Here is a 13,668-nt window from a genome sequence, read left to right as displayed (position 1 = left end):
GCAGCGCACGGTGTCGCTGCAGGCTCAGGAACGGGTCCGTGTGGGCGGCTCCGCCCCGGTGCGGCGGAGAGCCCGGCTGTGAGCGCGGGGGGGCGGCTCGGGCCGGGCAGCAGAGCCGGTGCGTGCGGGCGGCGGCGGGGAGCCGTGCGGGGCCCGGGCCGGGGCCGGCAGGCAGAGCGGCGGCGGCGGGCAGAGCGGCAGGAAGGATGGGCGAGCGTTGTTGTGCGGCGGTACTGCGGGTGCTGGTGCTGCAGGCGGCCTGGGCGCTGTCGGGCGGGCAGGTGCGCTACTCGGTGCCGGAGGAAGCCAAGGCCGGCACGGTGGTGGGCCGTCTGGCGCAGGACCTGGGCCTGGAGGCGGGCGAGGCGGAGGCGCGGCGGCTGCGGCTGGTGGCGCCGGGCCGGCGGGCGAGCGTGGAGGTGAGCGGGGCGAGCGGCGCGCTGCTGGTGAGCTCGCGGCTGGACCGGGAGGAGCTGTGCGGCAAGAGCGCGCCGTGCGCGCTGCGGCTGGAGGTGCTGCTGGAGCGGCCGCTGCGCGTCTTCCATGTGCAGCTGGAGGTCACCGACATCAACGACAATGCCCCCGTCTTCCCCGCCGCCCGGAAAAACCTCAGCATCGCGGAATCGTCTTTGCTGGGGTCTCATTTCCCGCTGGAGGGCGCGTCGGATGCGGATATCGGAGTGAATGCGCAGCTCACCTACACACTCAGCCCCAGCGAACATTTTATAATAGAGGAAGAAAACAGTAACTCTCGCAGTAAATCCCTCTTTCTGGTACTCACGAAATCTCTGGACCGCGAGACGATTCCCGTGCACCGCGTGGTGCTGACGGCGACAGACGGGGGTCGGCCGTCTCTGACGGGGACAATGGAGCTGGTGGTCTTCGTGTTGGATGCAAATGACAACGCGCCCCAGTTCAACCAGTCCGTGTATAATGTACATTTGTCTGAGGACTCCATACAAGGAACTCTAGTAGTGCAGATGAACGCCACGGACGTGGATGAAGGAAGTAACAAAGATGTGAATTATGAAATTGATACTATTGTTCCTCCCTCTGGCTCAGATTTATTCAGCATTGATACAAACACTGGGGAAATCAGACTGACGGGCGCCCTGGATTTCGAGGGAGTTAATTTATACGCCCTAAACATTCGGGCAACTGATAAAGGGACACCCCCGCTGTCGGGTCACTGCAAGGTGGTGCTGGAGGTGTTGGACGTGAACGACAACGCGCCGGAGGTGTGGGTGACGTCGCTGTCGGTGCCGGTGCCCGAGGACGCGTCGTTGGGGACGGTGGTGGCCCTGCTGAGCGTGTCGGACCGGGACTCGGGCGAGAACGGTCGCGTGCGGTGCTGGGTGTGGCCGGCGTCGCCGTTCGGTCTGGAGGCGACGTTCGCGGGCTCGTACTCGCTGGTGCTGCGCGAGGCGCTGGACCGGGAGCGGGTGTCGGAGTACGAGGTGGAGGTGCGTGCGGAGGACGGCGGGGCGCCGGCGCTGCGCGCCAGCCGCGGGCTGCGGGTGCCGGTGTCGGACGTGAACGACAACGCGCCCTCGTTCGCGCAGGCCGTGTACACGGTGCTGGCGCGGGAGAACAACGCGGCGGGCGCGGAGCTGGCGCGGCTGTGGGCGCGGGACCCGGACGAGGCGGCCAACGGGCGCGTCAGCTACTCGGTGTGGGACGGCGGCCTGGGCCTGGGCGGCGGCGCGGGGTCGTCATCCGGCGGCAGCGTGTGGCGTCCGGCGTCGAGCTACGTGTCGGTGGACGCGGAGAGCGGGCGTCTGTGGGCGCTGCAGCCCTTGGACTACGAGGAGCTGCAGGTGCTGCAGTTCGAGGTGCGCGCGGTGGACGCGGGGGAGCCGCCGCTGAGCGGCAACGCCACGGTGCAGCTGTTCGTGCTGGACGAGAACGACAACGCGCCGGCGCTGCTGCCGCCCGCGGGCTCGGCAGCGGAGGCGGGCGGCGTGGCGGCGGCGGAGGCGGCTTTGGCGCTGGCGGGGGCGGGCTCGGAGTCGGGCACGCTGTGGGCGTGGGCGGCGTGGGGGGCGCCGGCGGGGCAGGTGGTGGCCAAGATCCGCGCCGTGGACGCCGACTCGGGCTACAACGCGTGGCTGCGCTACGAGCTGTGGGAGCCGCGGGGCAAAGGCCCGTTCCGCGTGGGGCTCTACAGCGGCGAGGTGAGCACGGCGCGGGCGCTGGACGAGGCGGACGGGCCTCGCCAGAGGCTGCTGATCGTCGTGCGCGACCACGGCGAGCCGGCGCGCTCGGCCACGGCCACGCTCAGCGTGTCGCTGCTCGAGGCCGCCGAGGCGGCGCTGGCCGCGGGATCCTCGTCGTCGTTGGCGGCGGTGTCGCGCTCGGCGGCGGGCGTGGAGCTCGGGGCCGGGGCGGCGAGCGCGGCCACCAACGTGTGGCTGGTGGTGGCCATCTGCGCCGTGTCCAGCCTCTTCCTGCTGGCCGTGGTGCTGTACGGGGCGTCGCGCTGGGCGCCGCGGGCGGCCGTGCTCTCGGCGCCCGGGCCCACCACGCTCGTGTGCGCCAGCGAAGTGGGCAGCTGGTCCTACTCGCAGCGCCACAGCCGCAGCCTGTGCGTGGCGGACGGCGCTGCCAAGAGCGACCTCATGGTTTTCAGCCCCAACTTCCCTCCGCCGCCGCCCGCTCCTGCAGCCAAGGACACGCAGCCGGAGCCCTCCGCTCTCCTCGACACGGTCAGTGCCACTGCTTTCATTCCCTTCTCTGATCCTTTTTATCCGCCCTAATGAGAAGGTACTGTTTGAACCCGGGCTCCGTTCTCACGGCTTACGGATCTTGGGTAGCTAGCGGGTCCTTAAGAATGACAGTCGCACGTTTACATCCGTCACCGCGACCTTTCTGGAGACCCCTGCTCTTTCTGAGGTTGTCCAGAATATAGTTAATGCAGCATTCGCGAGCAGTTACTGTAGGCAAGTGAGGTTTTGTCCCCTAAATGTGTGTTGTTCTGCTCTAGAGTTAAATTACATTTCTGTGCGACAAGGGTTGCCCGGCGATGAGATATTTGCAGACAGCAAGGGGATTCTATTTCTCATGTGTATAATTTCCACCCTATTTGGGTGAAGGAGTTCAAGACAGCCAGGCTAGGTTGGTGACAGACTCACATCCGCTGTGCATACCCCCCCCCCCCTTGCTTTTCCTGATTGTTGCCCGTGCTAGTATTCTTTTTATTTAATTGAAAACTGGCATCCTCTTCTTTAGATGTGGTCGTGTGAAGGCGTGATGTAAGGTAAAAAATGGATATTCAAGGACAAAAGTTTTGTATTATCTTTCTGTTATGAGACTCATTTAGAAAATAGGGTAGTTGTGGCAATAGATTTCCTATGATCTTTTAGCAAGTATCGTGTTGCTCTGGTTATTTTAGTATAAAGCGTTCAGGGAGAAGAGTGTGACCCGAGGTATGTGTTTAAAGGGAAATATATTTGTTGTTTTTCTGCTCCGCATGTTCTGAGGATTTGCATTTCTGACCAAAAATGTAGTGTAAAGTACATTGTCCTTTTTTTGATGTCCTCAAAATTTACATGAAATGTCACATCAATGATCAAGACTTAAAAGGACTTTAATGTGGAAATCTTCACTTCTTTAATGAACAAACAAACAAATAGCCCTCAAAATCCAAGAATCACCTTTCCCCACCAATTCTCAAATAGCATTCTCCTACACAGGCAATACCATGTATTATAGTAATGTCCTTGCTGCAGTTTTTCTTCTTCCTTGGAGCACAAAATCAAAGCCATTGCTATTTAGAGGTTTCTACATCACCTCTGAAAATAATATTCCTGTAGAAAAGCATTACAAAACATGAGGTGTCAGCAGCAGAGCATCTCTTATTCACTGTGTTGATGATATCGTCCCTGGATTTTTACCGTGTGTCATTGCTGGGAAGCATAAGCCATTGTCACGTTGAACCTGTGGTAGGAAAGGAAACTGTGGTCTGTTGTATATAGCAGGGCCTGGCATTTTTTTGATGGGAAGGATGACCATGTGCAGCAGAAAGACTGGTGTGGGGAAGTGAAAATTCTTGGGGAGACAATGGATCATGTAACAAAATATAATGAGGTTATATATCTGTCTTCAGAACGGGTCTCAGAGTGAAGGATTTGTACAGGAAAGGCTGAGACAGGATGGGAACAGAAGAGTGTTCTTGTTGAGGATGCTTTCCTGCTTCCTAAAGGTCTGGAGTGGGAGGCCCTCCTGGTAATGAGATGAGAATGTGATACTGAAACGCCCACAGTGTCCCTTGCAATTAGGAGTCTCTCCACCAGGGACTGTCTCTGCTGCTGCTGCCTGCCTGGTGTAGGCCATGTGTTGGTAAGTGTGGGAATCCTTAACATCAGAGGGTTTTGAGAAGGCTGCAAAAGGCAGGCCTCAGAGACAACAAACCTGCGATTAGAGCTAAGCAGTAGCCATGAGATTTGTCAGCAGAAAAATGATATAAGAAGTAGAAATTAAGGACAAACACAACAATGGTTTGTATATTAACACTTGTCTAGAATAACTCCCTAAGCTACAGAAAAGTATATCTAGTGAGATATTAGGAAGTTCTAAGATTAATAATGGAGCTCTGTGCGTTGTGTTTTAAGGGTTACAAGCAGGTATTGTATTTGCAATAAGCAAGCAGTGTTTAACCGAAGGAACATGAGCTTATAGTGGTTGGATGGAACTACTGTCAATATACTTTTGCTTTGTGTGATTGGTCAAAAAACTTTAAAAGTAGGTTGTAACATTAAATTTTTGTCTGCTGCTGGAGATGTGAGCTGCTGGCATTGTCATAACCATCTAATGAGATGATGCTGGAAAATCAAACAGCTCGAGATTTGTTCCCCAGCATTCCTGGCCCGTTTGGCATTTGCACAGAGACCCCTGGGCAGTGATAGTAAGAGCTGGTGAGATGGAGAGTGCTGAATGTTGTGTGATGAAACAGCTTTTTCAGGTTCAAGGTTTCAAGATGTTGTGGGAGGGGAACACTTCAACTTGCTATTCTTGTGTAATAGTCTCTCCAGGTGTAGATTTCCCATGATGATTCCTTCCTCTTCCTCAGGTGGGATTCACAAAGAATTATTTTATTACATGTGGTTGTAATCTTTATGTGCTCAACTTCTTTTAATTGTGCACTGCACAAGTGGCCTCAGTAGAGATGGTGTGTCCTGATGTCACATGTGGATCATTCTGATATCTGCAAGAACACCCCAACACCTGCATGATTAGCTCAGTTCATGTGGTGCAAGCTTTCCCTCACAGCTGACAATGTGAGTGCCCTTGTGCTTTGGCACTTGCTGTGTTCTCTTGGAGGAACAGGTCTGTGTGGACTGGGATCAGAGCTGTCACAGCTCTAATCACAGAATTTCTATGAACATGCAACATTGTGGCCTTTCTACCCAAGGTTACTGAAAAGGTGCAAAGAATTCACGGCGAAGATCATGTAGCTGAGAAGAGCTTTTAGACATCCTGTACATCTTTTTTGGTGATCATAAAGGAAGATGAGGAAGGGCCTGGATCACATGCTGGGCGGGGTTTACAGACAGGGCATGTTGCTGGGGTTGAGCAATATTTGATATTTTAGGAGTCCTGCTGTGTATGACACTAAATAAAGACTGGGCCTGTGTGAGGGCCTGTGTGGGGCCTGAATTTGGGTGGGAAGGAGTATTGCCTCAGGGAAAGGTAGATGCTGAGTAGAACACGGCCTGCAGCATTGAGGAGGAACTGGAGAATGTCTGGTTAGCTGTGGAGATCTCATTTCCCATGCATTTTGATAGAGGGTGCCAATAGAAATCCTTGTGAAAATGCCCACCACATAGTGCTGCTCTTCTGGGATCCTCTCAGGACCTCCAGAAGATTTCTGTGTTCTTGCTTTCTGTTGTTCCCTGTGATATTACAGCTTATGAAGTGACTGGCCATCCATGCGTTGAATCACTTGTCTTTGATGTGAAATTTTCTTGGTAAAAAAGAAGAGTTTTTGAAATTTGTGTCATTTTGCCAGCCTTTCTTAGGACATGGCATCAGTCATCTCCCTGGTCTTGGTTTTCTAGCTGGCACTGAGGGTCACTGTCCATTAAAACAAGTACTCCTGGTCCTGGAGTTTTTTTCTGAAGAAGCAACCAGTGATGCTACAGGTGAGTTACTCCTACCAGAAGAGGCTGTGTGTGAGAGACAGGTGTACTTTGGTTCCTGTGATGCCTTAAGTTTTAGCTTTACTGACATATTCTCCATATTTTCCAGATTCTGTACTGTATTTTAATATTTTCCAGATTCTGTACTGCATTGGTATATAACTCTGAACTTCATGTGAAGTGTTAGCAAGTTCTCCTCACAGTTCAGTCAGACAAAACAATCCTTTTCCAGCCCCACAGCTAAGCACAATGTTGCAGGTTCTAGCCCAAGAAGTGTAACCAACAGTGAATTTAGGAGAGCAATCTGGGAGGATGGGACTACATGACCTGTATCTATAATTGAACAATTAACGCCAATATTTAAACGGACCAAAAATTATAAAAGTGAGAAAACTCATGACCCAACATCCGTCTTGGGTGTAGCCTTGGCTGGGCTCTAGCATTGCACAAGGTGCATCCTTTGAAGGCCTTTTAATAAATTCCTACTTCATTCCTTTAACACTGTCTAGCCTCTGTTCTATGCAGCCTCTCAATGCATCACCTGTTCAGCTGTGGTATGTTTGGATCAACTAAATATTGCCTGAATCGAAATTCCAGTAGGCCTGGAACACTCTCATTTGATTCTGCTGCTTCCTGGCACAGGGTGAGAAGAGGGAAGGAAAGGCAGATGGAGAAGTGACCTTAATGCTTTTCTAGGAGTAGATGTGCTGGGCATGCAGAGGATGCTTTCAGTGACAATGCCATAGTGAATTTTGTAATAGCTCTGCAGGTGAAAACTAAGTCAGTCAGAATTGCTCTCTGTCCAGGTAAATGGGTAATGTGGAGTCATCATACTTTATTTTGCAGTGTTCTTGGAGGATTATCGTGCTGGACTCTGATGGGTTTGATTTTGTAGAGTAGAGACTCCCTTAATAACTTGGACTCTGGAGCCTTTTTTGTATTAGACGTCTGCATGGGTGGACTCTTCTCTGATGTAACAAAGCTGTTCTCTACTATGTGATTGCTTTGTTGATTTATTTCTTGGGTCCTTCAGATGACTGAGGGCTCCAAACATGGATTGGATCCTGAAGGGAGAGGAAGCTGCAGGTGCATGGTAGGGGAGGAATAGAAGGCTATTCCCTGTCATGAGGAATGAGAGGTGGGAGTGCCCTGTTGCTAAAGGACATGTCTGTGCTTCATGAGGTGATGGTGTAGGTATTTTTAAAACATTTTCTTAAGGGGAAAATGCACAATAGAAGATACAAAGAACGCAGCAACAGACAAGAGGAGTGATAGATTTCATCATGAGGAGAGAAAGACAAAGGAAAGAGAAAAAAAAAAAGATAAAACAGGAAAAGAAAAAGGACGGAGAAGAAGTGGGAAAAAAGAAGCAATGGAAGGAATCGTTGCAAGGAAGAAGAATGAGAACATAATTCAAAGGACGTGTTCATTGCTAGTATTATTATATATACATTTGGAAAGAATATTAGTAAAGGAAATGGAAGCACATAAGAGATAAAGAAAGAAAATGAGAAGGAGGTAGTAAAAATATTACAATTAAGAGCATGAAGAAGACATGGGGAAAGAGAACCAGGAAATAGAAGGGAAAGACACAAAAAAGAAGAGAAAGATTAGCAGAACAAAATGAAGGAGACAAGGATATATGAAGGATGGCGACGGTACAAGAAAAAATTGGGACAGAAAGGCAGAAAGGAAGTAACAAAGAAAGAAGAGAATCAAAGCAAAAAGACGGAATATAAAGGACCTGATCTGCAGGCACCAACCTTATGTTTCCACGCTGAGCAGAACTGGTCCGGAACAGCCTTTCTTTGGCTGGAGCACTGCGCCCCGGCGCTGATATAGCATAATTGTCGCTGATAAACTCCAACATCGAAGGTCTCCAGGGCGGTGCAGGAGGTCACGGGCCAATCGCCGGCGTGGGTAAAGAAGAGCAAAGATAGAAAGGAAAGCTAAATGGCATAAAGATTAGGGCAAGGCAATAAAGCAAAAGGACGATGTGGAGTGGAAACAATAGCAAAAAACAGGAAAACTAAAAAGGAAACGTAAGAGAGTGAAGTGAAAGGCAAACCGATGAAAATCAGAGAAATAACGGGTGGTAGAAAGGAAGAAGAGGAGAGAAGGAAATTAATCTAGGCAAGCAAGCGATAAAGAAAAGGAAATAAGAAAAAGAAGAGGAGCACAAAGGAAGGGACGGCAGCGGGGATAGCCATGACGGAGCGGAGGCACAGGCACAGTCGCGGAGCGTGTGAGGCGGCGGAGCAGCGCACGGTGTCGCTGCAGGCTCAGGAACGGGTCCGTGTGGGCGGCTCCGCCCCGGTGCGGCGGAGAGCCCGGCTGTGAGCGCGGGGGGGCGGCTCGGGCCGGGCAGCAGAGCCGGTGCGTCCGGGCGGGCGGCGGCGGGGAGCCGTGCGGGGCCCGGGCCGGGGCCGGCAGGCAGAGCGGCGGCGGCGGGCAGAGCGGCAGGAAGGATGGTGGAGCGTTGTTGTGCGGCGGTGGTGCGGGTGCTGGTGCTGCAGGCGGCCTGGGCGCTGTCGGGCGGGCAGGTGCGCTACTCGGTGCCGGAGGAAGCCAAGGCCGGCACGGTGGTGGGCCGTCTGGCGCAGGACCTGGGCCTGGAGGCGGGCGAGGCGGAGGCGCGGCGGCTGCGGCTGGTGGCGCCGGGCCGGCGGGCGAGCGTGGAGGTGAGCGGGGCGAGCGGCGCGCTGCTGGTGAGCTCGCGGCTGGACCGGGAGGAGCTGTGCGGCAAGAGCGCGCCGTGCGCGCTGCGCCTGGAGGTGCTGCTGGAGCGGCCGCTGCGCGTCTTCCATGTGCAGCTGGAGGTCACCGACATCAACGACAATGCTCCCGTCTTCCCCACCGCCCGGAAAAACTTCAGCATCACTGAATTCACCACTCTGCCGGGGTCTCGTTTCCCGCTGGAGGGCGCGTCGGATGCGGATATCGGAGCGAACGCGCAGCTCACCTACACACTCAGCCCCAGCGAGCATTTCTCTCTGGATTTGCAAAAAACCGATATGGACGGTGAGTCCTTATTCCTGGTGCTCAGGAAAACTCTGGACCGCGAGACGATTCCCGTGCACCGCTTGGTGCTGACGGCAACAGATGGGGGCCGGCCGTCTCTAACGGGGACATTGGAACTGATGATCTCAGTGCTGGATGTGAACGACAACATGCCGCAGTTCAATCAGTCTGTGTATAAAGTGCAGCTGCCAGAGAATGCAGAACGCGGCACTTTGGTGATCAGACTAAATGCCACGGATCTGGATGAGGGGGCGAACAGTAATATCTCCTATTCGCTCCAGATCCTGTACCCGCAGGATCGAAAAGATATTTTCCGAATTGACCAAAATAGCGGAGAGATCCGTCTTAAGGGTGACTTAGACTACGAGGATGTTAATCTCTATCGCCTGCAAGTGGACGCAACAGATAAAGGGACAGCCCCGCTGTCGGGTCACTGCAAGGTGGTGCTGGAGGTGCTGGACGTGAACGACAACGCGCCGGAGGTGTGGGTGACGTCGCTGTCAGTGCCGGTGCCCGAGGACGCGTCGTTGGGGACGGTGGTGGCCCTGCTGAGCGTGTCGGACCGGGACTCGGGCGAGAACGGTCGCGTGCGGTGCTGGGTGTGGCCGGCATCGCCGTTCGGTCTGGAGGCGACGTTCGCGGGCTCGTACTCGCTGGTGCTGCGCGAGGCGCTGGACCGGGAGCGGGTGTCGGAGTACGAGGTGGAGGTGCGTGCGGAGGACGGCGGGGCGCCGGCGCTGCGCGCCAGCCGCGGGCTGCGGGTGCCCGTGTCGGACGTGAACGACAACGCGCCCTTGTTCGCGCAGGTCGTGTACACGGTGCTGGCGCGGGAGAACAACGCGGCGGGCGCGGAGCTGGCGCGGCTGTGGGCGCGGGACCCGGACGAGGCTGCCAACGGGCGCGTCAGCTACTCGGTGTGGGACGGCGGCGTGGGCGTGGGCGGCGGCGGGGCCGCGGGGTCGTCGTCGGGCGTTGGGTGGCGTCCGGCGTCGAGCTACGTGTCGGTGGACGCGGAGAGCGGGCGTCTGTGGGCGCTGCAGCCCTTGGACTACGAGGAGCTGCAGGTGCTGCAGTTCGAGGTGCGCGCGGTGGACGCGGGGGAGCCGCCGCTGAGCGGCAACGCCACGGTGCAGCTGTTCGTGCTGGACGAGAACGACAACGCGCCGGCGCTGCTGCCGGCCGCGGGCTCGGCAGCGGAGGCGGGCGGCGTGGCGGCGGCGGAGGCGGCTTTGGCGCTGGCGGGGGCGGGCTCGGAGTCGGGCACGCTGTGGGCGTGGGCGGCGTGGGGGGCGCCGGCGGGGCAGGTGGTGGCCAAGATCCGCGCCGTGGACGCCGACTCGGGCTACAACGCGTGGCTGCGCTACGAGCTGTGGGAGCCGCGGGGCAAGGGCCCGTTCCGCGTGGGGCTCTACAGCGGCGAGGTGAGCACGGCGCGGGCGCTGGACGAGGCGGACGGGCCTCGCCAGAGGTTGCTGATCGTCGTGCGCGACCACGGCGAGCCGGCGCGCTCGGCCACGGCCACGCTCAGCGTGTCGCTGCTCGAGGCCGCCGAGGCGGCGCTGGCCGCGGGATCCTCGTCGTCGTTGGCGGCGGTGTCGCGCTCGGCGGCGGGCGTGGAGCTCGGGGCCGGGGCGGCGAGCGCGGCCACCAACGTGTGGCTGGTGGTGGCCATCTGCGCCGTGTCCAGCCTCTTCCTGCTGGCCGTGGTGCTGTACGGGGCGTCGCGCTGGGCGCCGCGGGCGGCCGTGCTCTCGGCGCCCGGGCCCACCACGCTCGTGTGCGCCAGCGAAGTGGGCAGCTGGTCCTACTCGCAGCGCCACAGCCGCAGCCTGTGCGTGGCGGACGGCGCTGCCAAGAGCGACCTCATGGTTTTCAGCCCCAACTTCCCTCCGCCGCCGCCCGCTCCTGCAGCCAAGGACACGCAGCCAGAGCCCTCCGCTCTCCTCGACACGGTCAGTGTCACTGCTTTGCTCGCCTCTGTTCTCTCCCCCTTTGCCCCTTGTCTCTCGTTTCCCAAACTCTTTCTGTTATTAGCCGGACTTTGCCCCCGCATCTTGAAGTCAATGGGTGTTTAGATGTGTTAATTGCACCTTTGTATTTTCTGCCTCGTCCTTTAAGAGAGAGGGTATCTCTGTAACCCTTCGGGATATGCACTTGAAATTTGCATCTGTGGATATGAATTGTTCTGCTGTAGAATGAAATGCCTGCTGATCATGATTAGAGCTGTCCTGTCATGCCTCGAAGTTTCAGTTTTGGAGACAACGCTCCTTCTTGCTGGTTGTGTAGATTTTCCACCCGAGCTTGCTGAGGGTGTGCAGGTTAGGTTGTGGCGAAGACCGTCTGTAAGGCGCTGTTTATTCTCCTCATTGCCGTTGCTGACTGCTGACCGTTGTGGTATCACGTGTTGTTTCTTCTCTGGCCTCATGTTCTGTTATTTGTTCTCTACAAGAGATGGAACCAAAGTGATAATTTGGACTTCTGTCCTCATGTCATTATGGAAACTGGGAAGGCTTTGTGGCCTTTTCATAGCATTTTTCCCTTTCCGTTTTTGTTAGGTGTATTTGGTAATTTGCATTCCTGGATGAACAGGTTACTTGATGGACACAGGCCTCTTTTTTTGGTGCGTTTTTTCAATATTTACATTTGGAACACCTTTAAGTGTTCTGTGTAAATCATCTTCAAAACAATGACAACATAAAAATTTCTTCTACACAGTACACAGCCACTGTATTGATAAGCTCATCATCGTGTTTCTCGATCTCTCTCAGCATTACATCAAGTGTCCTTTGCCATGAGAGCTGTCCCAACATGATTGCTCCAGTAAATATTGGTCTCAGATCTCACAAACAGAGCTCGCAATGCACCTGCAGAGTCTGCCAGACCATGTATGTGATGCCATCTCTGTGGATTTTACAGTGTTCTCATTGCTGGAAAACCTTTAGCATAAAGACTAATTTAGACTAATTTAAGTCTTAATTAGACTTTAGATTTAAGCAAAGTCTGATTGTCCCTTGAGGTAGGAAAGAAAATTTTGCCTTGTCACAGAGGTGAATGTGGCAGTGACACTGAGCAGGTCCTGGCCATGTCCTGGTTTGAAAGGTGACCTTGAGCCCTGAGAAGTCTCCTTTGAGGGAACCTGAAATCATTTGTGAGACAATGAGTCATACAATAGGAGGACAGGAATGAGAATTGTATCATTTTCTAGAGAATGTTAGACTGGGGAATGAAGATGCTTAGACGAAAGCAGGAGTCATGATGGGACCAGAGTGTTTCTGCCCAGGATCATTTCTATGTTCTAAGCATCTGATGCTGCAGCCCTTCTGCGTCTTGAGATAATACATGGTACTGAAATGGCCACAGAGTCCTTTGAGGTTGTGAGTATCTCCATCAGAGACAGTTCTTGTGCTGCCTCTGGCCTGACACAGGGAATGTGTTGGGTACATGCAGACTGATGTACATTTTTGCTGCTGTTTTGGGGGTGTTGTTGTGGGAAGGTGGCACTACAAACTGCTTGCCATATGTATTGTAGGGTATTTATAGCAGCTTCCACAGCTCTTGCCATGGTGGTCTGTGTTTCATCTTTTCAGATATGATTTTTAAGGGCAGTTGAAGAGATGTGTTTAATCTGGTGCTCTTCTTCCCCTTCTTGTGGTCTCACACAATCAGTCTGGGTAGAGATGGTGTGTCCTGCTTTCACACATGGCTTATTCTGGTGTCTAAATGTACACATCAAACCTCCACATCTACAGAGCAGCTCAACTCTGGTTTTATATTCTTGAAATTCTCTCATCCGGTTAGCGTTTTGAGTGCACTTGTGCTTTTGGTCCGATCTCTTGATGAAGAAGGTCTGTGGGGATTGGGATCAGTATTGTTCACTACTCCAATTACAGAACGTTTGAGAACTCGTTTTTTATCTGCTATCGCTGAAAAGGCACAAAGCATCCTGGCATGAGGGAAAAGTCAAAGAGGAACAGAATGGATTTGCAGCACGCTGTATATTTGTGCCAGGCATGAGGTAATGGAAAGAATTTGAGTATGTGTTTGGGGTTTGGGGAGGGAATAGAGAATGTCTGCCTAGCTGTGGAGATCCCAGTTCCCAGGGTGTGAGATACAGGATCACAGTAGAATATAGTGAGGACGATGCCATGACACAGTGCTGCTCTTCTGGAATCCTATCAGGACATCCAGAAGTTCTGCATCTCTTAGGAGACTGTTCTTTCTGGTATTGCTGCTTGTGAAGACGTCTGCCCTGCGTGCCTTTAATTACTTGGTTTTGATGTAGAACACTGTTTGTCAATGAGAAGCTTTTTGAAATTTGGGGCATGCTGCCATGCCTTGTCTGAACGCTTCCTTGAAGTCAAAAGGGAAAAGGAATGACAGCTTTTTCCAAAGAATGTCTTGCTACACCATGTCAAGAATGTTGAAGAGATGATAAGGCGGTTCTCTTCTTGGTAAGGGAAAAGTGAACAGAGGATGGAAATGGAAGAAAATTGAAAGCAAGAAGATTGCA

The 13,668-nt window shown here is 54.0% G+C and overlaps 3 protein-coding genes across 4 annotated transcripts in view; all 3 read left to right on the top strand.

Annotated features, from left to right (window-relative positions):
- The window catches only part of LOC134424629 (protocadherin alpha-C1-like), a 209,378-nt gene that overhangs the window by 94,067 nt on the left and 101,643 nt on the right, over window positions 1-13,668 (top strand). The gene's annotated exons all lie outside the window — the stretch shown is intronic.
- On the top strand, window positions 207-2,756 carry LOC134424981 (protocadherin alpha-8-like). The gene has a single exon (XM_063169192.1). It carries the CDS (start codon window positions 207-209, stop codon window positions 2,754-2,756), a length of 2,550 nt encoding a protein of 849 aa, XP_063025262.1.
- On the top strand, window positions 8,606-11,295 carry LOC134424979 (protocadherin alpha-6-like). Its single transcript, XM_063169191.1, is given in 2 exon segments — window positions 8,606-11,144; window positions 11,147-11,295. Coding segments are annotated over 2 exon segments (2,688 nt in total).

This window comes from Melospiza melodia, chromosome 14, assembly GCF_035770615.1.
Source record: "Melospiza melodia melodia isolate bMelMel2 chromosome 14, bMelMel2.pri, whole genome shotgun sequence".
Taxonomy (NCBI): Eukaryota; Metazoa; Chordata; class Aves; order Passeriformes; family Passerellidae; genus Melospiza; species Melospiza melodia.
Note: the sequence above shows the minus strand (reverse complement) of the source record. Positions and strands in the feature narration are given on the sequence as shown.